The 27,988-nt window shown below is 47.3% G+C and overlaps 1 protein-coding gene across 1 annotated transcript; it reads left to right on the forward strand.

Annotated features, from left to right (window-relative positions):
- Window positions 1–3,108: 3,108 nt before the first annotated feature.
- On the forward strand, window positions 3,109–27,935 carry SATL1 (spermidine/spermine N1-acetyl transferase like 1). The gene is made up of 6 exons (XM_075260894.1): window positions 3,109–3,282; window positions 20,001–20,052; window positions 22,302–22,382; window positions 22,468–22,569; window positions 22,660–22,700; window positions 27,690–27,935. Exons 1-6 carry the CDS (start codon window positions 3,109–3,111, stop codon window positions 27,858–27,860), a joined length of 621 nt encoding a protein of 206 aa, XP_075116995.1. The 3' UTR covers window positions 27,861–27,935.
- Window positions 27,936–27,988: the final 53 nt, after the last annotated feature.

Here is a 27,988-nt window from a genome sequence, read left to right on the forward strand (position 1 = left end):
CTTTGGGATGTGGTGGAACGGGAGATTCACATCATGGATGTGCAGCCGACAAATCTGCGGCAACTGTGTGATGCCATCATGTCAATATGGACCAAAATCTCTGAGGAATGCTTCCAGCACCTTGTTGAATCTATGCCATGAAGAATTGAGGCAGTTCTGAAGGCAAAAGGGGGTCCAACCCGTTACTAGCATGGTGTACCTAATAAAGTGACCGGTGAGTGTACATTACATTACTTATCCTGTACTGATCCTGAGTTACATCCTGTATTATACTCCAGAGCTGCGCTCACTATTCTGCTGGTGCAGTCACTGTGTACATACATTACATTACTTATCCTGTACTGATCCTGAGTTACATCCTGTATTATACTCCAGAGCTGCGCTCACTATTCTGCTGGTACAGTCACTGTGTACATACATTACATTACTTATCCTGTACTGATCCTGAGTTATATCCTATATTATACTCCAGAGCTGCGCTCACTATTCTGCTGGTGCAGTCACTGTGTACATACATTACATTACTTATCCTGTACTGATCCTGAGTTACATCCTGTATTATACTGCAGAGCTGCACTCACTATTCTGCTGGTGCAATCACTGTGTACATACATTACATTACTTATCCTGTACTGATCCTGAGTTACATCCTGTATTATACTCCAGAGCTGCGCTCACTATTCTGCTGGTGCAGTCACTGTGTACATACATTACATTACTTATCCTGTACTGATCCTGAGTTACATCCTGTATTATACTCCAGAGCTGCACTCACTATTCTGCAGGTGCAGTCACTGTGTACATACATTACATTACTTATCCTGTACTGATCCTGAGTTACATCCTGTATTATACTCCAGAGCTGCGCTCACTATTCTGCTGGTACAGTCACTGTGTACATACATTGCATTACTTATCCTGTATTGATCCTGAGTTATATCCTGTATTATACTCCAGAGCTGCGCTCACTATTCTGCTGGTGCAGTCACTGTGTACATACATTGCATTACTTATCCTGTATTGATCCTGAGTTACATCCTGTATTATACTCCAGAGCTGCGCTCACTATTCTGCTGGTACATTCACTGTGTATATACATTACATTACTTATCCTACGAGTGCCATGACAGGACAGTGTCTGAGGATGCTCAGACTGATGCAGTGTAACTCACAATGTAGTAGATTCTTTAGCCTCAGAGTATCATTTACTGACATGAAACATAAATATTTAGAATGTTGAGGAAATAAAACACATTTGATACAAAACAAATATATTTATTAACAGAACCTTCTATTATACACATCATACAGTGAGTACATTGTATGTGCACCCTGGTCATAGCAGTGACACAATTTAGCTATATATCTTTGTATTTGGCTCAGGTTTTGTATCTTTTAGACCTGCTTTCTGTTACACATTGCTTGTGGATCTGCAAGTTCAGAGCTCAGTGGCTGTTCCTTCTGAAGCTGGCCTCAGTTGTTTGCGTTTGTCTCCTTTCTTACACTTGGTTATGTACATTGGGTTTTCTTCACGTCTCCTCGGGGATATACAGTATAACCTCTTGTATGTCAACAACTCTGACCAGGCCAAGGGGAGTGGGGTCGATTTTATAGGTGACACTCAGATGACATACAAATGCTACCGGTCCTCAATTGGATTCAGTGGTGGTGGTGGGTTCTGTTTTGTTCCAATGCATGAGCTGCTCTATCGTCATCAGGAGGAAAGGAGCCCGGGCATAATTCTCTGCTAAGATATGTGACAGTTCTTGTATAGTAATTTGTACCTATTAGGCCCAAGCTCAAGCACTATAGGGGGGTCCTGACCAAGTTGACTAGTAGTGACAATCCACTCCCTTCTCCTCAGTCACCTCAATATTAGGAAACAGAAGAACAATAACAGGAATCATGGGGACAAACAGGGGTTAACCAGTACAAGGAGGGGGGCTTTGGTCTTCTCTGCTGTTGGGGCACCTCTTTGTCATGTATTTCCTTTCCCTCAGTACCAAATGGGGTAGAATCCTCCAATAAATGTGATTGTTAATGTGGTGACGTCATCAGATCCTTGATAAGCAGCACTTCCTCCATCTCCTTATCACCTGATACTTTGTCCTGTTTTCAGTCATTGACCTTTGGACATTATATATTATTCCTGCTTCCTGCTCATCTCATTTCAGATATATCTTTATTGTTTTTGTATCAAACTAGACTAGAGAGTCCTCTGTGCAGAAGTACCTGAAACTAGCCACAGGGGGCGTACCTATGTCAGAGAGCTTACATTGAGAGTTTCTTGGGTCAGACATGGGATGTGTTGGTGTGTTCCTTTGAACAAATAGCACAGTGACTCTCTGTTCAGGAATGGTGGAAGGACAGAGACACAGATGTAACTGAAGAACAGTACATAGGCAATGAGCTTGGTGGTTACAATGCTCTAAAATAAGACAGCTACTAGCAGCATACAGGTGTGACAGATGGCTTGTGATATCTGTAGCACTTTACTGACACTTGTGATTCGGAGATAGCATCAGAAATCACCTCTCTGCTATCCAGAGAACTAGAGTGTCTGTCAGCCATAGCCGCTTCTTATCCTCCGACTTCCTAAAACTCAATATGGATAAAACAGAATTAATCATCTTTCACCCGTCCTCTCCATACACACCTAATCTCCTGATACCTCACATGTATTCTCTAGGCCACAGCCTGTCCTGGACAAACACGGGGAGAACATACAAACTCCTTGCAGATGTATTCCTAGAATTCAAACTCAGGACTCTAATACTAAGGTTACAGAGCCAACCACTGAGCCACCATGCTGTATGTGAACCACAGCACAAATGTGCAACACCATGGAATGAATGGAGAATATGTCACCATGTCAGCCTTCAGTAAGACACACTGTGCTTCTGCTGGTGTGATGTGACGTCCAGTGTGACATTCTGTGTTGTTAGGGTGATGTGGCCTCTATTGTGAGCTGGTGGTGAAGTCACAATGGAGGAGCTTGGACTCCTGACTACTCCAGTCACAAGTTATTGATATCGAGGATGTAAAGTGTCAGAAGAGAAGATCTTGGAGACAACATCTGGATGAAGGCCCAGTATCAGCAACCGCAATATGGAGAATCAGAGCGTCCCGGAGATATGCAATACAAATCCTGAATCTAGCAAAGTCTATTCCCAGAGGAGCAAGGACTCCGCTGGCACCAGTCACCATGGCACAGACAAGCCTGCTTTTATTATTCGTAAGGCCAAACCAAACGACTGTCCCGAGATTCTGCGGATGATCAAAGTAAGAGGTCGAAGAAATGACGGCCGCATTTTAAGCAATGATGGTGGAGGTGCAGCTGTACAGGGGCCCATTGGCACTGAGGACCATCACCACCATAAAAGGGGGTTCAGACTTGGGAGGCTAGAAGTGTTTCAGCAAGACCATAGCCAGTCTGTATAGGATGGAGCTGACAGAGCCCTGAATCATCTGCTTTTCCTCATAGACAATGGAGTTGCATTAGAAAAGAAAAACATAGCCTTCCTCTTAATTCCTGCCCTGCCTGTACACAGCGATTGGGAAGGCAGGGACAGTAATAAACCATCCCTGCCTTCTCTAAGGGAGCTCGGCCGTAGTTACAGCTAGTTCCCTGTTTCAGCAGCTGCACGACTTCATGAATCTGCTGAAAACTGCAAGGATATTCCGCTACATCCTTACAGAACAAGAGAGGGACTGCCCGGATGTATATAGTCCATGGGCGGCCTGGAACAGGTTCAAGAAAACTTTTCATCCCCTCTAGTTCCTAATATGTGTTAATAGCCCCCCACCCCACTGATTCCAGCACAATTGATTTTTTTCTCCTGCCCCTACAGTTTCTGAACAACTACTGCAATTAGTTTTAGCGTTTGACGTGTCAGAAGGGAGGGGGGGGTTTGATTCAGAGCTCCAATCACAGGCAGCTGTGGTCAGAGCTCAGCATCACACCCCCTTGTCTGCTCCTGCCTGACACCGCCCTCTTGACAGTACAGAATCTAAATAGCAAATCAGGCACCAAAACTAACAGCACTGATTGCTCAGGAATGGTGGGAGTGAGAGAGAAAATTCCAACTGTGCCAGAACCAGTGGATGGGCGGCTAAGATGTAAAAAAGTGGTAGTGAAAAGTCTTCTTAAATAGAGATGAGCGAACAGTGTTCTATCGAACTCATGTTCGATCGGATATTAGGCTGTTCGGCATGTTCGAATCGAATCGAACACCGCGTGGTAAAGTGCGCCATTACTCGATTCCCCTCCCACCTTCCCTGGCGCCTTTTTTGCTCCAATAACAGCGCAGGGTAGGTGGGACAGGAACTACGACACCGGTGACGTTGAAAAAAGTAGGCAAAACCCATTGGCTGCCGAAAACATGTGACCTCTAATTTAAAAGAACAGCGCCGCCCAGCTTCGCGTCATTCTGAGCTTGCAATTCACCGAGGACGGAGGTTTCCGTCCAGCTAGCTAGGGCTTAGATTCTGGGTAGGCAGGGACAGGCTAGGATAGGAAGGAGAAGACAACCAACAGCTCTTGTAAGAGCTAAATTCCAGGGAGAAGCTTGTCAGTGTAACGTGGCACTGACGGGCTCAATCGCCGCAACCCAGCTTTCCCAGGATCCTGAATGGAATACACTGTCAGTGTATTCCCGTATACCCGATATATACCCCGATACCCGTTCCAACGGTGTGCCCCCCCACCTTCACCCCAGAAATACCCTGCAAGTCCCCTAGCAATAGAATTGGGGCTATATACACCCACAATTTTTACTACTGGTATACAGTGCCATTGTCTGACTGGGAATTCAAAGAATATATTGGGAATACAAATACCCTCATTTCTTGCTACTGCCATATAGTGCCAGTTTCTGACTGGTAATTCAAAGAATATATTGGGGTTACGTGCACCCACAATTTTTACTACTGGTATACAGTGCCATTGTCTGACTGGGAATTCAAAGAGTATATTGGGAATACAAATACCCTCATTTCTTGCTACTGCCATATAGTGCCAGTTTCTGACTGGGAATTCAAAGAATATATTGGGGTTACGTGCACCCACAATTTTTACTACTGGTATACAGTGCCATTGTCTGACTGGGAATTCAAAGAATATATTGGGGTTATAAATACCCTCATTTCTTGCTACTGCCATATAGTGCCAGTTTCTGACTGGTAATTCAAAGAATATATTGGGGTTACGTGCACCCACAATTTTTACTACTGGTATACAGTGCCATTGTCTGACTGGGAATTCAAAGAATATATTGGGAATACAAATACCCTCATTTCTTGCTACTGCCATATAGTGCCAGTTTCTGACTGGGAATTCAAAGAATATATTGGGGTTACGTGCACCCACAATTTTTACTACTGGTATACAGTGCCATTGTCTGACTGGGAATTCAAAGAATATATTGGGGTTATAAATACCCTCATTTCTTGCTACTGCCATATAGTGCCAGTTTCTGACTGGTAATTCAAAGAATATATTGGGGTTACGTGCACCCACAATTTTTACTACTGGTATACAGTGCCATTGTCTGACTGGGAATTCAAAGAGTATATTGGGAATACAAATACCCTCATTTCTTGCTACTGCCATATAGTGCCAGTTTCTGACTGGGAATTCAAAGAATATATTGGGGTTACGTGCACCCACAATTTTTACTACTGGTATACAGTGCCATTGTCTGACTGGGAATTCAAAGAATATATTGGGGTTATAAATACCCTCATTTCTTGCTACTGCCATATAGTGCCAGTTTCTGACTGGTAATTCAAAGAATATATTGGGGTTACGTGCACCCACAATTTTTACTACTGGTATACAGTGCCATTGTCTGACTGGGAATTCAAAGAGTATATTGGGAATACAAATACCCTCATTTCTTGCTACTGCCATATAGTGCCAGTTTCTGACTGGTAATTCAAAGAATATATTGGGGTTACGTGCACCCACAATTTTTACTACTGGTATACAGTGCCATTGTCTGACTGGGAATTCAAAGAATATATTGGGGTTATAAATACCCTCATTTCTTGCTACTGCCATATAGTGCCAGTTTCTGACTGGTAATTCAAAGAATATATTGGGGTTACGTGCACCCACAATTTTTACTACTGGTATACAGTGCCATTGTCTGACTGGGAATTCAAAGAATATATTGGGGTTACGTGCACCCACAATTTTTACTACTGGTATACAGTGCCATTGTCTGACTGGGAATTCAAAGAGTATATTGGGAATACAAATACCCTCATTTCTTGCTACTGCCATATAGTGCCAGTGTCTGACTGGGAATTCAAAGAATATATTGGGGTTACGTGCACCCACAATTTTTACTACTGGTATACAGTGCCATTGTCTGACTGGGAATTCAAAGAATATATTGGGGTTATAAATACCCTCATTTCTTGCTACTGCCATATAGTGCCAGTTTCTGACTGGTAATTCAAAGAATATATTGGGGTTACGTGCACCCACAATTTTTACTACTGGTATACAGTGCCATTGTCTGACTGGGAATTCAAAGAGTATATTGGGAATACAAATACCCTCATTTCTTGCTACTGCCATATAGTGCCAGTTTCTGACTGGGAATTCAAAGAATATATTGGGGTTACGTGCACCCACAATTTTTACTACTGGTATACAGTGCCATTGTCTGACTGGGAATTCAAAGAATATATTGGGGTTATAAATACCCTCATTTCTTGCTACTGCCATATAGTGCCAGTTTCTGACTGGTAATTCAAAGAATATATTGGGGTTACGTGCACCCACAATTTTTACTACTGGTATACAGTGCCATTGTCTGACTGGGAATTCAAAGAGTATATTGGGAATACAAATACCCTCATTTCTTGCTACTGCCATATAGTGCCAGTTTCTGACTGGTAATTCAAAGAATATATTGGGGTTACGTGCACCCACAATTTTTACTACTGGTATACAGTGCCATTGTCTGACTGGGAATTCAAAGAATATATTGGGGTTATAAATACCCTCATTTCTTGCTACTGCCATATAGTGCCAGTTTCTGACTGGTAATTCAAAGAATATATTGGGGTTACGTGCACCCACAATTTTTACTACTGGTATACAGTGCCATTGTCTGACTGGGAATTCAAAGAGTATATTGGGAATACAAATACCCTCATTTCTTGCTACTGCCATATAGTGCCAGTGTCTGACTGGGAATTCAAAGAATATATTGGGGTTACGTGCACCCACAATTTTTACTACTGGTATACAGTGCCATTGTCTGACTGGGAATTCAAAGAATATATTGGGGTTATAAATACCCTCATTTCTTGCTACTGCCATATAGTGCCAGTTTCTGACTGGTAATTCAAAGAATATATTGGGGTTACGTGCACCCACAATTTTTACTACTGGTATACAGTGCCATTGTCTGACTGGGAATTCAAAGAATATATTGGGAATACAAATACCCTCATTTCTTGCTACTGCCATATAGTGCCAGTTTCTGACTGGGAATTCAAAGAATATATTGGGGTTACGTGCACCCACAATTTTTACTACTGGTATACAGTGCCATTGTCTGACTGGGAATTCAAAGAATATATTGGGGTTATAAATACCCTCATTTCTTGCTACTGCCATATAGTGCCAGTTTCTGACTGGTAATTCAAAGAATATATTGGGGTTACGTGCACCCACAATTTTTACTACTGGTATACAGTGCCATTGTCTGACTGGGAATTCAAAGAGTATATTGGGAATACAAATACCCTCATTTCTTGCTACTGCCATATAGTGCCAGTTTCTGACTGGGAATTCAAAGAATATATTGGGGTTACGTGCACCCACAATTTTTACTACTGGTATACAGTGCCATTGTCTGACTGGGAATTCAAAGAATATATTGGGGTTATAAATACCCTCATTTCTTGCTACTGCCATATAGTGCCAGTTTCTGACTGGTAATTCAAAGAATATATTGGGGTTACGTGCACCCACAATTTTTACTACTGGTATACAGTGCCATTGTCTGACTGGGAATTCAAAGAATATATTGGGGTTATAAATACCCTCATTTCTTGCTACTGCCATATAGTGCCAGTTTCTGACTGGTAATTCAAAGAATATATTGGGGTTACGTGCACCCACAATTTTTACTACTGGTATACAGTGCCATTGTCTGACTGGGAATTCAAAGAGTATATTGGGAATACAAATACCCTCATTTCTTGCTACTGCCATATAGTGCCAGTGTCTGACTGGGAATTCAAAGAATATATTGGGGTTACGTGCACCCACAATTTTTACTACTGGTATACAGTGCCATTGTCTGACTGGGAATTCAAAGAGTATATTGGGAATACAAATACCCTCATTTCTTGCTACTGCCATATAGTGCCAGTGTCTGACTGGGAATTCAAAGAATATATTGGGGTTACGTGCACCCACAATTTTTACTACTGGTATACAGTGCCAATTTCTAACTAGGAATTCAAAATGCGCAAGGCTCCCGGAAAGGGACGTGGACGAGGCCGTGGGCGAGGTCGGGGGAATGGTTCTGGGGAGCAAGGTAGCAGTGAAGCCACAGGGCGTCCCGTGCCTACTCCTGTGGGGCAGCAAGCATTGCGCCACTCCACAGTGCCAGGGTTGCTTGCCACATTAACTAAACTGCAGGGTACAAACCTTAGTAGGCCCGAGAACCAGGAACAGGTCTTGCAATGGCTGTCAGAGAACGCTTACAGCACATTGTCCAGCAGCCAGTCAGACTCTGCCTCCTCTCCTCCTATTACCCAACAGTCTTGTCTTCCTTCCTCCCAAAATTCCGAAGCTTTACAGAACAATAACCCAAACTGTCCCTGCTCCCCAGAGCTGTTCTCCGCTCCTTTCATTGTCCCTCAACCTGCCTCTCCACGTCACGATTCCACGAACCTAACAGAGGAGCATCTGTGTCCAGATGCTCAAACACTAGAGTCTCCTCCATCTCCGTTCGATTTGGTGGTGGATGACCAGCAACCCACCCTCATCGACGATGATGTGACGCAGTTGCCGTCAGGGCATCCAGTTGACTGGCGCATTGTGCGGGAGGAGGAGATGAGACAGGAGTTGGAAGAGGAAGTGGTGGATGATGAGGACACTGACCCGACCTGGACAGGGGGGATGTCAAGCGGGGAAAGTAGTGTGGATGTTGAGGCAGGTGCAGCACCAAAAAGGGTAGCTAGAGGCAGAGGCAGAGGTCAGCAGCTTAGGCGAAGCCAGGCCACACCCGGAATCTCCCAAGATGTTCCAGTTCGTACCCAGCCCCGAAAAACTCCCACCTCGAGGGCACGTTTCTCGAAGGTGTGGAGTTTTTTCAAGGAATGCGCCGAGGACAGATATAGTGTTGTCTGCACAATTTGCCTCTCGAAATTGATTAGGGGCTCTGAGAAGAGCAACCTGTCCACCACTTCAATGCGCCGTCATTTGGAATCCAAGCACTGGAATCAGTGGCAGGCAGCAACGGCAGGACAAAGGCCGCCTGCCGTTCACGCCACTGCCACTGCCTCTGCCTCTGCCTCTGCCACTGCCACTGCTGACTGTGCTGGCGATGCACTCCAGAGGACGAGCCAGGACACCACTTCATCTGCCTCCGCCACTTTGTTGACTTCTACCTCATCCTCCCCTGGTCCTGTCTTATCTCCTTCTCCTGCACCATCAAAGGCACCATCAGGCGTTTCTTTACAACAACCCACCATCTCTCAGACATTGGAGCGGCGGCAGAAATACACTGCTAACCACCCACACGCGCAAGCCTTGAACGCCAACATCGCTAAACTGCTGGCCCAGGAGATGTTGGCGTTCCGGCTTGTTGAAACTCCCGCCTTCCTGGACCTGATGGCAACTGCGGCACCTCGCTATGCCGTCCCTAGCCGTCACTACTTCTCCCGGTGTGCCGTCCCCGCCTTGCACCAGCACGTGTCACTCAACATCAGGCGGGCCCTTAGTTCCGCGCTTTGCACAAAGGTCCACTTGACCACCGACGCGTGGACAAGTGCATGCGGACAGGGACGCTACATTTCACTGACGGCACACTGGGTAAATGTAGTTGAGGCTGGGACTGCTTCCCAAACTGGCCCGGTGTACCTCGTCTCCCCGCCTAACATTCCTGGCAGGGACACGAGAAGAACACCCCCCTCCTCCTCCTCCTCTACCGCCTCCTCCTCCGCCTCCTCCTCCGCCACCGCCTCCTCCTCCGCTGTTAGATTGACCCCAGCTACGAGTTGGAAACGTTGCAGCACTGGCGTTGGTAGACGTCAGCAGGCTGTGCTGAAGCTGATCAGCTTGGGGGACAGACAGCACACTGCCTCCGAGGTGAGGGATGCCCTCCTCGATGAGACGGCAATATGGTTTGAGCCGCTGCACCTGGGCCCAGGCATGGTCGTTTGTGATAACGGCCGGAACCTGGTAGCAGCTCTGGAGCTTGCCGGACTCCAACATGTTCCATGCCTGGCCCACGTCTTCAACCTAGTGGTGCAACGTTTCCTAAAGAGCTACCCCAATGTTCCAGAGCTACTGGTGAAAGTGCGGCGCATGTGCGCCCACTTTCGCAAGTCGACAGTAGCCGCTGCTAGCTTAAAATCTCTCCAGCAACGCCTGCATGTGCCACAACACCGGCTTTTGTGCGACGTCCCCACACGCTGGAACTCAACGTTTCAGATGTTGAATAGAGTGGTTGAGCAGCAGAGACCTTTGATGGAATACCAGCTACAAAACCCTAGGGTGCCACAAAGTCAGCTGCCTCAGTTTCACATCCATGAGTGGCCATGGATGAGAGACCTTTGTGACATCCTACGGGTCTTTGAGGAGTCCACAAGGAGGGTGAGCTCTGAGGATGCGATGGTGAGCCTTACAATCCCGCTCTTGTGTGTTCTGAGAGAATCCCTGATTGACATCAGGGATAACTCAGATCACACAGAGGAGTTAGGGATAGCATCCGATCCGTCACAGCTGGAGAGTAGGTCCACACATCTGTCCGCTTCACTGCGTTTAATGGAGGAGGAGGAGGAGGAGGAGGAAGAAGAGTTGTCCGATGATGTGATGGTGATACAGGAGGCTTCCGGGCAACTTCGAATCGTCCCATTGTTGCAGCGCGGATGGGTAGACATGGAGGATGAGGAGGAAATGGAGATTGAACTTTCCGGTGGGGCCAGAGGAGTCATGCCAACTAACACTGTGGCAGACATGGCTGAGTTCATGTTGGGGTGCTTTACAACCGACAAGCGTATTGTCAAAATCATGGAGGACAACCAGTACTGGATCTTTGCTATCCTTGACCCCCGGTATAAAAACAACATCTCGTCTTTTATTCCGGTAGAGGGGAGGGCCAATCGCATCAATGCTTGCCACAGGCAATTGGTGCAGAATATGATGGAGATGTTTCCAGCATGTGACAGTGGCGGCAGGGAGGGCAGTTCCTCCAGTAGGCAACCAAGTTCTCACCGGTCCACACAAACGAGGGGCACACTGTCTAAGGTCTGGGACACCTTGATGGCACCCCCTCGCCAAAGTGCCGCCACGGAGGGTCCTAGTGTCACCAGGCGTGAGAAGTATAGGCGCATGTTGCGGGAATACCTTTCCGACCACAGCCCTGTCCTCTCCGACCCCTCTGCGCCCTACACGTATTGGGTGTCGAAGTTGGACCTGTGGCTTGAACTTGCCCTATATGCCTTGGAGGTGCTGTCCTGTCCTGCCGCCAGCGTCCTATCTGAGAGGGTGTTCAGTGCAGCCGGTGGCATCATCACTGACAAGCGCACCCGTCTGTCAGCTGAGAGTGCCGACCGGCTCACTTTGATAAAAATGAACCACCACTGGATAGAGCCTTCATTTTTGTGCCCACCTGTGTAAAGCACCCCAACATGAAACTCCATGTCTGTACTCAACCTCTCCAATTCCTCCGCATCCTCATACTCATCCACCATAAGCGTTGCACAATTCTGCTAATACTAGGCTCCCTCCAACATGATTTCCCCCAACTCTGCTGGTTAGAGGCTCCCTCCACCCTGATTTCCACCAACTCTGCTGGTTAGAGGCTCCCTCCACCCTGCTTTCCCACAACTCTGCTGGTTAGAGGCTCCTTCCACCATGAATTTGCCCAAACTGGGCTGTTTAGAGGCTCCCTCCACCATGAATTGGTCCAAACTGGGCTGGTTAGAGGCTCCCTCCACCATTAATTGGTCCAAACTGGGCTGGTTAGAGGCTCCCTCCACCATGAATTTGCCCAAACTGGGCTGTTTAGAGGCTCCCTCCACCATGAATTTGCCCAAACTGGGCTGTTTAGAGGCTCCCTCCACCATGAATTGGTCCAAACTGGGTTTTTTAGAGGCTCCCTCCACCATGAATTGGTCCAAACTGGGGTGGTTAGAGGCTCCCTCCACCATTAATTGGTCCAAACTGGGCTGGTTAGAGGCTCCCTCCACCATGAATTGGTCCAAACTGGGCTGGTTAGAGGCTCCCTCCACCATGAATTGGTCCAAACTGGGGTGGTTAGAGGCTCCCTCCACCATTAATTGGTCCAAACTGGGCTGGTTAGAGGCTCCCTCCACCATTAATTGGTCCAAACTGGGCTGGTTAGAGGCTCCCTCCACCATGAATTTGCCCAAACTGGGCTGTTTAGAGGCTCCCTCCACCATTAATTGGTCCAAACTGGGCTGGTTAGAGGCTCCCTCCACAATTAATTGGTCCAAACTGGGCTAATTAGAGGCTCCCTCCACCATGAATTGGTCCAAACTGGGTTTTTTAGAGGCTCCCTCCACCATGAATTTGCCCAAACTGGGCTGTTTAGAGGCTCCCTCCACCATGAATTGGTCCAAACTGGGCTGGTTAGAGGCTCCCTCCACCATGAATTTCCCAAAACTTGGCTGTTTAGAGGCTCCCTCCACCATTAATTGGTCCAAACTGGGCTGTTTAGAGGCTCCCTCCACCATGAATTGGTCCAAACTGGGGTGGTTAGAGGCTCCCTCCACCATTAATTGGTCCAAACTGGGCTGGTTAGAGGCTCCCTCCACCATTAATTGGTCCAAACTGGGCTGGTTAGAGGCTCCCTCCACCATGAATTGGTCCAAACTGGGGTTTTTAGAGGCTCCCTCCACCATGAATTGGTCCAAACTTGGCTGTTTAGAGGCTCCCTCCACCATTAATTGGTCCAAACTGGGCTGGTTAGAGGCTCCCTCCACCATGAATTGGTCCAAACTGGGTTTTTTAGAGGCTCCCTCCACCATGAATTTGCCCAAACTGGGCTGTTTAGAGGCTCCCTCCACCATGAATTGGTCCAAACTGGGTTTTTTAGAGGCTCCCTCCACCATGAATTGGTCCAAACTGGGCTGGTTAGAGGCTCCCTCCACCATGAATTGGTCCAAACTGGGGTGGTTAGAGGCTCCCTCCACCATTAATTGGTCCAAACTGGGCTGGTTAGAGGCTCCCTCCACCATTAATTGGTCCAAACTGGGCTGGTTAGAGGCTCCCTCCACCATGAATTTGCCCAAACTGGGCTGTTTAGAGGCTCCCTCCACCATTAATTGGTCCAAACTGGGCTGGTTAGAGGCTCCCTCCACAATTAATTGGTCCAAACTGGGCTAATTAGAGGCTCCCTCCACCATGAATTGGTCCAAACTGGGTTTTTTAGAGGCTCCCTCCACCATGAATTTGCCCAAACTGGGCTGTTTAGAGGCTCCCTCCACCATGAATTGGTCCAAACTGGGCTGGTTAGAGGCTCCCTCCACCATGAATTGGTCCAAACTGGGTTTTTTAGAGGCTCCCTCCACCATGAATTGGTCCAAACTGGGCTGGTTAGAGGCTCCCTCCACCATGAATTTCCCAAAACTTGGCTGTTTAGAGGCTCCCTCCACCATTAATTGGTCCAAACTGGGCTGGTTAGAGGCTCCCTCCACCATGAATTGGTCCAAACTGGGGTTTTTAGAGGCTCCCTCCACCATGAATTGGTCCAAACTTGGCTGTTTAGAGGCTCCCTCCACCATGAATTGGTCCAAACTGGGGTGGTTAGAGGCTCCCTCCACCATTAATTGGTCCAAACTGGGCTGGTTAGAGGCTCCCTCCACCATTAATTGGTCCAAACTGGGCTGGTTAGAGGCTCCCTCCACCATGAATTTGCCCAAACTGGGCTGTTTAGAGGCTCCCTCCACCATGAATTTGCCCAAACTGGGCTGGTTAGAGGCTCCCTCCACCATGAATTGGTCCAAACGGGTTTTTAGAGGCTCCCTTCACCATGAATTGGTCCAAACTTGGCTGTTTAGAGGCTCCCTCCACCATGAATTGGTCCAAACTGGGGTGGTTAGAGGCTCCCTCCACCATTAATTGGTCCAAACTGGGCTGGTTAGAGGCTCCCTCCACCATTAATTGGTCCAAACTGGGCTGGTTAGAGGCTCCCTCCACCATGAATTGGTCCAAACTGGGGTTTTTAGAGGCTCCCTCCACCATGAATTGGTCCAAACTTGGCTGTTTAGAGGCTCCCTCCACCATTAATTGGTCCAAACTGGGCTGGTTAGAGGCTCCCTCCACCATGAATTGGTCCAAACTGGGTTTTTTAGAGGCTCCCTCCACCATGAATTTGCCCAAACTGGGCTGTTTAGAGGCTCCCTCCACCATGAATTGGTCCAAACTGGGTTTTTTAGAGGCTCCCTCCACCATAAATTGGTCCAAACTGGGCTGGTTAGAGGCTCCCTCCACCATGAATTGGTCCAAACTGGGGTGGTTAGAGGCTCCCTCCACCATTAATTGGTCCAAACTGGGCTGGTTAGAGGCTCCCTCCACCATTAATTGGTCCAAACTGGGCTGGTTAGAGGCTCCCTCCACCATGAATTTGCCCAAACTGGGCTGTTTAGAGGCTCCCTCCACCATTAATTGGTCCAAACTGGGCTGGTTAGAGGCTCCCTCCACAATTAATTGGTCCAAACTGGGCTAATTAGAGGCTCCCTCCACCATGAATTGGTCCAAACTGGGTTTTTTAGAGGCTCCCTCCACCATGAATTTGCCCAAACTGGGCTGTTTAGAGGCTCCCTCCACCATGAATTGGTCCAAACTGGGCTGGTTAGAGGCTCCCTCCACCATGAATTTCCCAAAACTTGGCTGTTTAGAGGCTCCCTCCACCATTAATTGGTCCAAACTGGGCTGGTTAGAGGCTCCCTCCACCATGAATTGGTCCAAACTGGGCTGGTTAGAGGCTCCCTCCACCATTAATTGGTCCAAACTGGGCTGGTTAGAGGCTCCCTCCACCATGAATTTGCCCAAACTGGGCTGGTTAGAGGCTCCCTCCACCATGAATTGGTCCAAACTGGGTTTTTTAGAGGCTCCCTCCACCATGAATTTGCCCAAACTGGGCTGGTTAGAGGCTCCCTCCACCATGAATTGGTCCAAACTGGGCTGGTTAGAGGCTCCCTCCACCATGAATTTGCCCAAACTGGGCTGTTTAGAGGCTCCCTCCACCATTAATTGGTCCAAACTGGGCTGGTTAGAGGCTCCCTCCACCATGAATTTGCCCAAACTGGGCTGTTTAGAGGCTCCCTCCACCATGAATTGGTCCAAACTGGGTTTTTTAGAGGCTCCCTCCACCATGAATTGGTCCAAACTGGGCTGGTTAGAGGCTCCCTCCACCATGAATTTCCCAAAACTTGGCTGTTTAGAGGCTCCCTCCACCATGAATTGGTCCAAACTGGGCTGGTTAGAGGCTCCCTCCACCATGAATTTCCCAAAACTTGGCTGTTTAGAGGCTCCCTCCACCATGAATTGGTCCAAACTGGGCTGGTTAGAGGCTCCCTCCACCATTAATTGGTCCAAACTGGGGTGGTTAGAGGCTCCCTCCACCATTAATTGGTCCAAACTGGGCTGGTTAGAGGCTCCCTCCACCATTAATTGGTCCAAACTGGGCTGGTTAGAGGCTCCCTCCACCATGAATTTGCCCAAACTGGGCTGTTTAGAGGCTCCCTCCACCATGAATTTGCCCAAACTGGGCTGGTTAGAGGCTCCCTCCACCATGAATTGGTCCAAACGGGTTTTTAGAGGCTCCCTTCACCATGAATTGGTCCAAACTTGGCTGTTTAGAGGCTCCCTCCACCATGAATTGGTCCAAACTGGGGTGGTTAGAGGCTCCCTCCACCATTAATTGGTCCAAACTGGGCTGGTTAGAGGCTCCCTCCACCATTAATTGGTCCAAACTGGGCTGGTTAGAGGCTCCCTCCACCATGAATTGGTCCAAACTGGGGTTTTTAGAGGCTCCCTCCACCATGAATTGGTCCAAACTTGGCTGTTTAGAGGCTCCCTCCACCATTAATTGGTCCAAACTGGGCTGGTTAGAGGCTCCCTCCACCATGAATTGGTCCAAACTGGGTTTTTTAGAGGCTCCCTCCACCATGAATTTGCCCAAACTGGGCTGTTTAGAGGCTCCCTCCACCATGAATTGGTCCAAACTGGGTTTTTTAGAGGCTCCCTCCACCATGAATTGGTCCAAACTGGGCTGGTTAGAGGCTCCCTCCACCATGAATTGGTCCAAACTGGGGTGGTTAGAGGCTCCCTCCACCATTAATTGGTCCAAACTGGGCTGGTTAGAGGCTCCCTCCACCATTAATTGGTCCAAACTGGGCTGGTTAGAGGCTCCCTCCACCATGAATTTGCCCAAACTGGGCTGTTTAGAGGCTCCCTCCACCATTAATTGGTCCAAACTGGGCTGGTTAGAGGCTCCCTCCACAATTAATTGGTCCAAACTGGGCTAATTAGAGGCTCCCTCCACCATGAATTGGTCCAAACTGGGTTTTTTAGAGGCTCCCTCCACCATGAATTTGCCCAAACTGGGCTGTTTAGAGGCTCCCTCCACCATGAATTGGTCCAAACTGGGCTGGTTAGAGGCTCCCTCCACCATGAATTGGTCCAAACTGGGTTTTTTAGAGGCTCCCTCCACCATGAATTGGTCCAAACTGGGCTGGTTAGAGGCTCCCTCCACCATGAATTTCCCAAAACTTGGCTGTTTAGAGGCTCCCTCCACCATTAATTGGTCCAAACTGGGCTGGTTAGAGGCTCCCTCCACCATGAATTGGTCCAAACTGGGGTTTTTAGAGGCTCCCTCCACCATGAATTGGTCCAAACTTGGCTGTTTAGAGGCTCCCTCCACCATGAATTGGTCCAAACTGGGGTGGTTAGAGGCTCCCTCCACCATTAATTGGTCCAAACTGGGCTGGTTAGAGGCTCCCTCCACCATGAATTTGCCCAAACTGGGCTGTTTAGAGGCTCCCTCCACCATGAATTTGCCCAAACTGGGCTGGTTAGAGGCTCCCTCCACCATGAATTGGTCCAAACGGGTTTTTAGAGGCTCCCTTCACCATGAATTGGTCCAAACTTGGCTGTTTAGAGGCTCCCTCCACCATGAATTGGTCCAAACTGGGGTGGTTAGAGGCTCCCTCCACCATTAATTGGTCCAAACTGGGCTGGTTAGAGGCTCCCTCCACCATTAATTGGTCCAAACTGGGCTGGTTAGAGGCTCCCTCCACCATGAATTGGTCCAAACTGGGGTTTTTAGAGGCTCCCTCCACCATGAATTGGTCCAAACTTGGCTGTTTAGAGGCTCCCTCCACCATTAATTGGTCCAAACTGGGCTGGTTAGAGGCTCCCTCCACCATGAATTGGTCCAAACTGGGTTTTTTAGAGGCTCCCTCCACCATGAATTTGCCCAAACTGGGCTGTTTAGAGGCTCCCTCCACCATGAATTGGTCCAAACTGGGTTTTTTAGAGGCCCCCTCCACCATGAATTGGTCCAAACTGGGCTGGTTAGAGGCTCCCTCCACCATGAATTGGTCCAAACTGGGGTGGTTAGAGGCTCCCTCCACCATTAATTGGTCCAAACTGGGCTGGTTAGAGGCTCCCTCCACCATTAATTGGTCCAAACTGGGCTGGTTAGAGGCTCCCTCCACCATGAATTTGCCCAAACTGGGCTGTTTAGAGGCTCCCTCCACCATTAATTGGTCCAAACTGGGCTGGTTAGAGGCTCCCTCCACAATTAATTGGTCCAAACTGGGCTAATTAGAGGCTCCCTCCATCATGAATTGGTCCAAACTGGGTTTTTTAGAGGCTCCCTCCACCATGAATTTGCCCAAACTGGGCTGTTTAGAGGCTCCCTCCACCATGAATTGGTCCAAACTGGGCTGGTTAGAGGCTCCCTCCACCATGAATTTCCCAAAACTTGGCTGTTTAGAGGCTCCCTCCACCATTAATTGGTCCAAACTGGGCTGGTTAGAGGCTCCCTCCACCATGAATTGGTCCAAACTGGGCTGGTTAGAGGCTCCCTCCACCATTAATTGGTCCAAACTGGGCTGGTTAGAGGCTCCCTCCACCATGAATTTGCCCAAACTGGGCTGGTTAGAGGCTCCCTCCACCATGAATTGGTCCAAACTGGGTTTTTTAGAGGCTCCCTCCACCATGAATTTGCCCAAACTGGGCTGGTTAGAGGCTCCCTCCACCATGAATTGGTCCAAACTGGGCTGGTTAGAGGCTCCCTCCACCATGAATTTGCCCAAACTGGGCTGTTTAGAGGCTCCCTCCACCATTAATTGGTCCAAACTGGGCTGGTTAGAGGCTCCCTCCACCATGAATTTGCCCAAACTGGGCTGTTTAGAGGCTCCCTCCACCATGAATTGGTCCAAACTGGGTTTTTTAGAGGCTCCCTCCACCATGAATTGGTCCAAACTGGGCTGGTTAGAGGCTCCCTCCACCATGAATTTCCCAAAACTTGGCTGTTTAGAGGCTCCCTCCACCATGAATTGGTCCAAACTGGGCTGGTTAGAGGCTCCCTCCACCATGAATTTCCCAAAACTTGGCTGTTTAGAGGCTCCCTCCACCATGAATTGGTCCAAACTGGGCTGGTTAGAGGCTCCCTCCACCATTAATTGGTCCAAACTGGGCTGGTTAGAGGCTCCCTCCACCATGAATTGGTCCAAACTGGGTTTTTTAGAGGCTCCCTCCACCATGAATTTGCCCAAACTGGGCTGTTTAGAGGCTCCCTCCACCATGAATTGGTTCAAACTGGGCTGGTTAGAGGCTCCCTCCACCATTAATTGGTCCAAACTGGGCTGGTTAGAGGCTCCCTCCACCATTAATTGGTCCAAACTGGGCTGGTTAGAGGCTCCCTCCACCATGAATTTGCCCAAACTGGGCTGGTTAGAGGCTCCCTCCACCATGAATTGGTCCAAACTGGGTTTTTTAGAGGCTCCCTCCACCATGAATTTGCCCAAACTGGGCTGGTTAGAGGCTCCCTCCACCATGAATTGGTCCAAACTGGGGTTTTTAGAGGCTCCCTCCACCATGAATTTGCCCAAACTGGGGTGTTTAGAGGCTCCCTCCACCATGAATTTGCCCAAACTCTGCTGGTTAGAGGCTCAATCCACCCTGATTTTCAAAACAAATGTTGGTGCCAACCTCAACTTACTACAAGGGCCAAATTCACTGCTGGTGACAAGCTCTCCTCACTGCAAGTGCCAAATACACATGTTTCAAGGTGTTTTCCTACTGTCAGAGAGGTGGTATTGAGTGTGTAAAGTGTGTAGTTGTTAGGCTGTGATGTTGGGGTAATAGAGGGTCTTTGGTGTGTTAGATGCCCCCAGACATGCTTCCCCTGCTGTCCCAGTGTCATTCCAGAGGTGTTGGCATCATTTCCTGGGGTGTCATAGTGGACTTGGTGACCCTCCAGACACGGATTTGGGTTTCCCCCTTAACGAGTATCTGTTCCCCATAGACTATAATGGGGTTCGAAACCCGTTCGAACACACGAACATTGAGCGGCTGTTCGAATCGAATTTCGAACCTCGAACATTTTAGTGTTCGCTCATCTCTATTCTTAAAGCATCATTCATATGGCCCTCACTTACATGATCAGCACACTCCTGTCCAGAAATACTCTGTGCTGCTCTGATTAGTCATTAGTTTTAGAATTTAACTGAATCTCAGGTGTGAATAAAGATCTCTTATTCCATAGGAACTTGCGGATTATGAGAAAATGCCGAATGCAGTGGTTTTAACGGAGAAAGGTGAGATGATGACACATTACTAATGACAATTAATGGGGAGGACATAAACTCCATGCCCTTGGTCAAATCCAGGATCTGGCAACAGCGCTAACCACTCATATAGAGAACAGCAAGGCCTGACATAAACTGATATTATTGTACAGTGAGTATCAGTAGGTTCCTATTCAATGACAGCAAGCTAACGCCTTGAAAATGAGAAAATAAAGTACAAAGTAATATCATTGACCCACAAATAGGCATTCAGGTATCGTGCAGTTCTGTCTCAGGCAGATATGTACAGTACATGGTTTTAGGTGTGGTCTGGTTAGTCACTGGATCCTGCCACAAGAGCATGTAAAAGTGTTTCCTCTAATGCCCTCAGAAGCTACTTTTGGGTAGTGTAAGTCTTAGTAAGAGGTCAATGACTGCTACATATGCTTCTTTGACGCATTCAAAGACATTTTGCCCAGTTGACAGACTTTGAAAGGGGACACAATATTGGAATGGGAGCAGGATTGTCATCTCATTGACTTACCTGCCGTCTAGACACTGCTGACCTAGTTGTTAGGAGCAGTAGTTTCGTGAGGGCGCACACATACGGTAAACAGGTTCTGGACAGTTAGAAACAAGAAACTTGGACTATTACAGACTGAAACCGTATTGTGTTTAGTGATAAATCCAGGTCCTGTTGGGGATCTCATGAAGTTCAGGTTTGAGTATGGAGACCTCATGGTAAGATCTTCCATCTTGTCCTTGCTGTGGGGTAACTGCTGGTGTGATGATCTGGGGAGCCATTGCTTATGACGCCCCTAGTAGTGATATGAGGACACTAATATGATATGTACAGGACACTATACAGGCAATGTGTTGTCTCTCATGGCAGGGCAGATAACAGGCATCTTTCAGCAGGGTAATGTTTGCCACCAGAGGTATATCTTGAACCTCCTGGGCCCCACTGCAAAATATGTAATGAGCCCCCACTTACCATATGTTATCTATAATAATGGGGTCTTCATATGTTGCAGAGGAGACTTTGGGACCCCTGAGGGTCCAAGAGCCAGTGGCTACCTCTGCACCTCATATAGTAATGCTCCTGTTGCCCACACACACAAGGGTCTCCCAGGAATATCCCCATCAGATTACAATAATTCCTGGTCCTGCCCTGTCTCCAGATTTATCACCATTCTACCATTTATGGGACCAGCTGGGACATCACCAACCTACAAGTGTGCAGGATCTACAGGCCCAGCTGTAACATCTGTGGTAAATGTACTGCTATATACCATACAGAGCCTGTATATACCTCCATGTCCTGCTGTATCTCACCTTGTATCCAGGCTACAGGTGTAATATCTGTGGTAAATGTACTGCTATATACCATACAGAGCCTGTATATACCTCCATGTCCTTCTGTATCTCATCTTGTATCCAGGCTACAGGTGTAACATCTGTGGTAAATGTACTGCTATATACCATACAGAGCCTGTATATACCTCCATGTCCTTCTGTATCTCATCTTGTATCCAGACTACAGGTGTAATATCTGTGGTAAATGTACTGCTATATACCATACACAGCCTGTATATACCTCCATGTCCTGCCGTATCTCATCTTGTATCCAGACTACAGGTGTAACATCTGTGGTAAATGTACTGCTATATACCATACAGATCCTATATATACCTCCATGTCCTGCCATATCTCATCTTGTATCCAGACTACAGGTGTAACATCTGTGGTAAATGTACTGCTATATACCATACAGAGCCTGTATATACCTCCATGTCCTTCTGTATCTCATCTTGTATCCAGGCTACAGGTGTAATATCTGTGGTAAATGTACTGCTATATACCATACAGAGCCTGTATATACCTCCATGTCCTGCCATATCTCATCTTGTATCCAGACTACAGGTGTAACATCTGTGGTAAATGTACTGCTATATACCATACAGAGCCTGTATATACCTCCATGTCCTGCCGTATCTCATCTTGTATCCAGACTACAGGTGTAACATCTGTAGTAAATATACTGCTATATACCATACACAGCCTGTATATATCCTTCCTTTGGCTGTAATACAGTCATCACTTCCATCAGTACATCACACTGAGAAGGGTTTAGTCCACCCCAGATTTTTTTTGTCCATGAGAGCATAATAGTAAGTTGCAGAGATGTCATTTACATAGGACTGCATGCGTACTTTAGCCAGTTCAGGTTCCGGCTGCTCATGAATTACAGTCCGGTCTCTCTTTTTTGCATCTGGCAGATTTACTTGAAGACGGCTTTGGAGAACTTCCCTATTATTACTGCCTTATAGCGGAGCTACCAGACACAGGGGGCAGCACTGGTAAGTGGGGTCTTAAGGCCAGATTCTACGATACCATAAGTGTGTCTAGATAACATGGCCAACAATCACTGACCTCTTCTTACAGGAAGTGCAAAAATCGGATTCGCCATGTATTATTTCACGTACGATCCCTGGGCTGGGAGGTCACTACAACTAGAGGAATTCTATGTCATGGAGCCATATAGAGGTGGGAACAATTTTTGACAGTGTCACTTCTATGTACATGAGCCGGCACTTCCATCCTGTATAGTAATATTGCATCCATTCTTCAAAGCAGGAATGGGAATCGGATCCGAAATACTGAAGAAAATCAGTCAGGTGGGTTCACTTACTTATAGATTTCACTTATTTTCTTCTGTTTATATTGTATAATAGCATACCTCCCAACCGTCCCGATTTCCGCGGGACAGTCCCGATTTGGGTGACATGTCCCGCGGTCCCGGTTGGAGGGAGATATGTCCCGATTTCAACTCAGATCTGCGTCCAGAGGACGCAGATCTGAGTTGAACACACATGCGGCTGAAGGAAGGAGCTGACACAGGTCAGCTCCTCGCTTCGCCGCTGCCCGCCTCTCTCCCTGACACACGCGGCTGAAGCTTCGCTGGCTTGTAGACGCGATGTACAAGCCAGGAGCCGGCGGCAGCAGCGAAGCGAGGAACTGACACAGGTCAGCTCCTCGCTTCAGCCGCATGTGTCAGCGAGAGAGAGACGCAGCGGCGAAGCGAGCACGCGAGCAGCTTCAGCCGCGTGTGTCAGGGAGAGAGGCGGGCAGCGGCGAAGCGAGGAGCTGACCTGTGTCAGCTCCTTCCTTCAGCCGCATGTGTCAGCGAGAGAGGCGGCGAGGGAGCGGAGGAGAAGGTAAGTTTAATGTGGAGGTGGAACGTGAATCTGGGGGCAGATGAAGGAGAGGACGGCATGACATTGGGGCAGAGATCGGGGACATGAATCTGGGGGCAGAGATGGGGGACATGAATCTGGGGGCAGAGATGGAGAGGACATGAATTTGGGGGCAGAGATGGAGGGACATGAATCTGGGGGAAGAGATGGAGGGACATGAATCTGGGGGCAGAGATGTGGGACATGAATCTGGGGGCAGAGATGTGGGACATGAATCTGGGGGCAGAGATGTGGGGACATGAATCTGGGGGCAGAGATGGAGAGGACATGAATCTGGGGGCAGAGATGGAGAGGACATGAATCTGGGGGCAGAGATGGAGGGACATGAATCTGGGGGCAGAGATGGAGGGACATGAATCTGGGGGCAGAGATGGAGGGACAGGAATCTGGGGGCAGAGATGTGGGGACATGAATCTGGGGGCAGAGATGGAGAGGACATGAATCTGGGGGCAGAGATGGAGGGACATGAATCTGGGGGCAGAGATGGAGGGACATGAATCTGGGGGAAGAGATGTGGGACATGAATCTGGGGGCAGAGATGGAAGAGGGACATGAAACTGGGGGCAGATGAAGGGTGTATATGAAACTGGGGGAGAGATAGAGGGGGGACATATAATTTACGGGTGACTGTAGGAGGATTATACTGTGTGCGGGCACATGAAAAATTAACGAGTGGGCGGAGTCAACACAAAAGTGGGTGGGGCTCGTGTCCCTCTTTCGGTTCTTCAAAAGTTGGGAGGTATGTAATAGGAATCAGACTGTACAGATCCTGCTGTAGCCGCTGTCAAATACACAATATCTCAATGTGTGACTGTAGAGGGTTAATTTAATTCCACTATTTGCGCTCAAGTGGTACACCGAAAACAAATCCCACTTGACACGGTCAAGTCACCCCAAATACACAACTTACTGTCAATGCCAATCAAATACAACATACACACTCCAGCATACTAAGGGTTAACACAAGCTAAGAAAGGCCTATGGCATCTTTAGAGCATACAAGGACCAGACTTAGAGGTTGAATCTAAAAGATTCTTAATGGTGGTTATCCCACTTTAAAAAAAAACAAAACCATTATAAACTAGTGGTGGAACAGCTATAGGGCACCGCACTGATTAGCTGTTGGCATGGGGCTGTGACTTCTGGCATGTTTTATATGCTGAGAGCTGCAGTGGTCACACACCTTTTTATAGGACTTATTATGAGCATTGCAGTGGTGTTCCATGCACTTAAATGCAAATTTAACCTTCGAGGCTGCAGAATAGTGAGTGCAGCTCTGGAGTATAATACAGGATTGTACTCAGGATCAGTACAGGATAAGTAATGTAATGTATGTACACAGTGACTGTACCAGCAGAATAGTGAGTATAATACAGGATGTAACTCAGGATCAGTACAGGATAAGTAATGTAATGTATGTACACAGTGACTGTACCAGCAGAATAGTGAGCGCAACTCTGGAATATAATACAGGATGTAACTCAGGATCAGTACAGGATAAGTAATGTAATGTATGTACACAGTGACTGTACCAGCAGAATAGTGAGCGCAGCTCTGGAGTATAATACAGGATGTAACTCAGGATCAGTACAGGATAAGTAATGTAATATATGTACACAGTGACTGCACCAGCAGAATAGTGAGCGCAGCTCTGGAGTATAATACAGGATGTAACTCAGGATCAGTACAGGATAAGTAATGTAATATACACTCACCGGCCACTTTATTAGGTACACCTGTCCAACTGCTCGTTAACACTTAATTTCTAATCAGCCAATCACATGGCGGCAACTCAGTGCATTTAGGCATGTAGACATGGTCAAGACAATCTCCTGCAGTTCAAACCGAGCATCAGTATGGGGAAGAAAGGTGATTTGAGTGCCTTTGAACGTGGCATGGTTGTTGGTGCCAGAAGGGCTGGTCTGAGTATTTCAGAAACTGCTGATCTACTGGGATTTTCATGCACAACCATCTCTAGGGTTTACAGAGAATGGTCCGAAAAAGAAAAAACATCCAGTGAGCGGCAGTTCTGTGGGCGGAAATGCGTTGTTGATACCAGAGGTCAGAGGAGAATGGCCAGACTGGTTCGAGCTGATAGAAAGGCAACAGTGACTCAAATAGCCACCCGTTACAACCAAGGTAGCCAGAAGAGCATCTCTGAACGCACAGTACGTCGAACTTTGAGGCAGATGGGCTACAGCAGCAGAAGACCACACCGGGTGCCACTCCTTTCAGCTAAGAACAGGAAACTGAGGCTACAATTTGCACAAGCTCATCGAAATTGGACAATTGAAGATTGGAAAAACATTGCCTGGTCTGATGAGTCTCGATTTCTGCTGCGACATTCGGATGGTAGGGTCAGAATTTGGCGTCAACAACATGAAAGCATGGATCCATCCTGCCTTGTATCAACGGTTCAGGCTGGTGGTGGTGGTGTCATGGTGTGGGGAATATTTTCTTGGCACTCTTTGGGCCCCTTGGTACCAATTGAGCATCGTTGCAACGCCAAAGCCTACCTGAGTATTGTTGCTGACCATGTCCATCCCTTTATGACCACAATGTACCCAACATCTGATGGCTACTTTCAGCAGGATAATGCGCCATGTCATAAAGCTGGAATCATCTCAGACTGGTTTCTTGAACATGACAATGAGTTCACTGTACTCCAATGGCCTCCACCGTCACCAGATCTCAATCCAATAGAGCATCTTTGGGATGTGGTGGAACGGGAGATTCGCATCATGGATGTGCAGCCGACAAATCTGCGGCAACTGTGTGATGCCATCATGTCAATATGGACCAAAATCTCTGAGGAATGCTTCCAGCACCTTGTTGTATCTATGCCACGAAGAATTGAGGCAGTTCTGAAGGCAAAAGGGGGTCCAACCCGTTACTAGCATGGTGTACCTAATAAAGTGGCCGGTGAGTGTATGTACACAGTGACTGTACCAGCAGAATAGTGAGCGCAGCTCTGGAGTATAATACAGGATGTAACTCAGGATTAGTACAGGATAAGTAATGTAATGTATGTACACAGTGACTGTACCAGCAGAATAGTGAGCGCAGCTCTGGAGTATAATACAGGATGTCACTCAGGATCAGTACAGGATAAGTAATGTAATGCATGTACACAGTGACTGTACCAGCAGAATAGTGAGCGCAGCTCTGGAGTATAATACAGGATGTAACTCAGGATCAGTACAGGATAAGTAATGTAATATATGTACATAGTGACTGCACCAGCAGAATAGTGAGCGCAGCTCTGGAGTATAATACAGGGTGTCACTCAGGATCAGTACAGGATAAGTAATGTATGTACACAGTGACTGTACCAGCAGAATAGTGAGTGCAGCTCTGGAGTATAATACAGGATGTAACTCAGGATCAGTACAGGATAAGTAATGTAATGTGTGTACACAGTGACTGTACCAGCAGAATAGTGAGTGCAGCTCTGGAGTATAATACAGGATGTAACACAGGATCAGTACAGGATAAGTAATGTAATGTGTGTACACAGTGACTGTACCAGCAGAATAGTGAGTGCAGCTCTGGAGTATAATACAGGATGTAACACAGGATCAGTACAGAATAAGTAATGTAATGTATGTACACAGTGACTGTACCAGCAGAATAGTGAGTGCAGCTCTGGAGTATAATAAAGGATGTAACTCAGGATCAGTACAGGATAAGTAATGTAATGTATGTACACAGTGACTGTACCAGCAGAATAGTGTGTGCAGCTCTGGAGTATAATAAAGGATGTAACTCAGGATCAGTACAGGATAAGTAATGTATGTACACAGTGACTGTACCAGAAGAATAGTGAGTGCAGCTCTGGAGTATAATACAGGATATAACTCAGGATCAGTACAGGATAAGTAATGTAATGTATGTACACAGTGACTGCACCAGCAGAATAGTGAGCGCAGCTCTGGAGTATAATACAGGATGTAACTCAGGATCAGTACAGGATAAGTAATGTAATGTATGTACACAGTGACTGCAGCAGCAGAATAGTGAGCGCAGCTCTGGAGTATAATACAGGATGTAACTCAGGATCAGTACAGGATAAGTAATGTAATGTATGTACACAGTGACTGTACCAGCAGAATAGTGAGCGCAGCTCTGGAGTATAATACAGGATGTAGCTCAGGATCAGTACAGGATAAGTAATGTAATGTATGTACACAGTGACTGCACCAGCAGAATAGTGAGCGCAGCTCTGGAGTATAATACAGGATATAACTCAGGATAAGTAATGTACTGCATGTGCATAGTGACTATACCAGCAGAATAGTGAGCGCAGCTCTGGAGTATAATACAGGATGTAACTCAGGATCAGTACACTTTAGACTACTACTAAACTAATGTGTCATTACACTTTACAGCATCTATTCTCTTTGCTACTAGGAATCCCTAGAACAACGCTGCAGCTCCATGTACTTTCTGGTCCTTTGTTGGAATACGGCCTCCGTACAATTCTACAAGAGGAGAGGTGCTGCCAACCTATCAGAGGACAATGGATGGCATCTTTTCAGGTTCTCTAAAGAAGATCTGAAACGGATGGCGGAGGGAGACTGAGCCTTGCACCAGTGATGTATTAACATCTTACCATATGTTATGAGACACTTTACTGTCAGCAAATAAAACCCACAGTTGCTCTCCTTCAGCCATGTATGCAGGATAAAAATGTAGAACGTCACTTTAAG

Source organism: Leptodactylus fuscus, chromosome 11 (genome assembly GCF_031893055.1).
Source record: "Leptodactylus fuscus isolate aLepFus1 chromosome 11, aLepFus1.hap2, whole genome shotgun sequence".
Taxonomy (NCBI): Eukaryota; Metazoa; Chordata; class Amphibia; order Anura; family Leptodactylidae; genus Leptodactylus; species Leptodactylus fuscus.

Bases quoted from the DNA above. Each gene is read 5' to 3' on its own strand.
- SATL1 (XM_075260894.1), top strand. From the start codon at position 3,109: ATGGAGAATCAGAGCGTCCCGGAGATATGCAATACAAATCCTGAATCT. The intron at 22,570-22,659 runs GTGGGAACAATT...TCTTCAAAGCAG, and splicing joins TGTCATGGAGCCATATAGAG to GAATGGGAATCGGATCCGAA. The intron at 22,701-27,689 runs GTGGGTTCACTT...CTTTGCTACTAG, and splicing joins TACTGAAGAAAATCAGTCAG to GAATCCCTAGAACAACGCTG.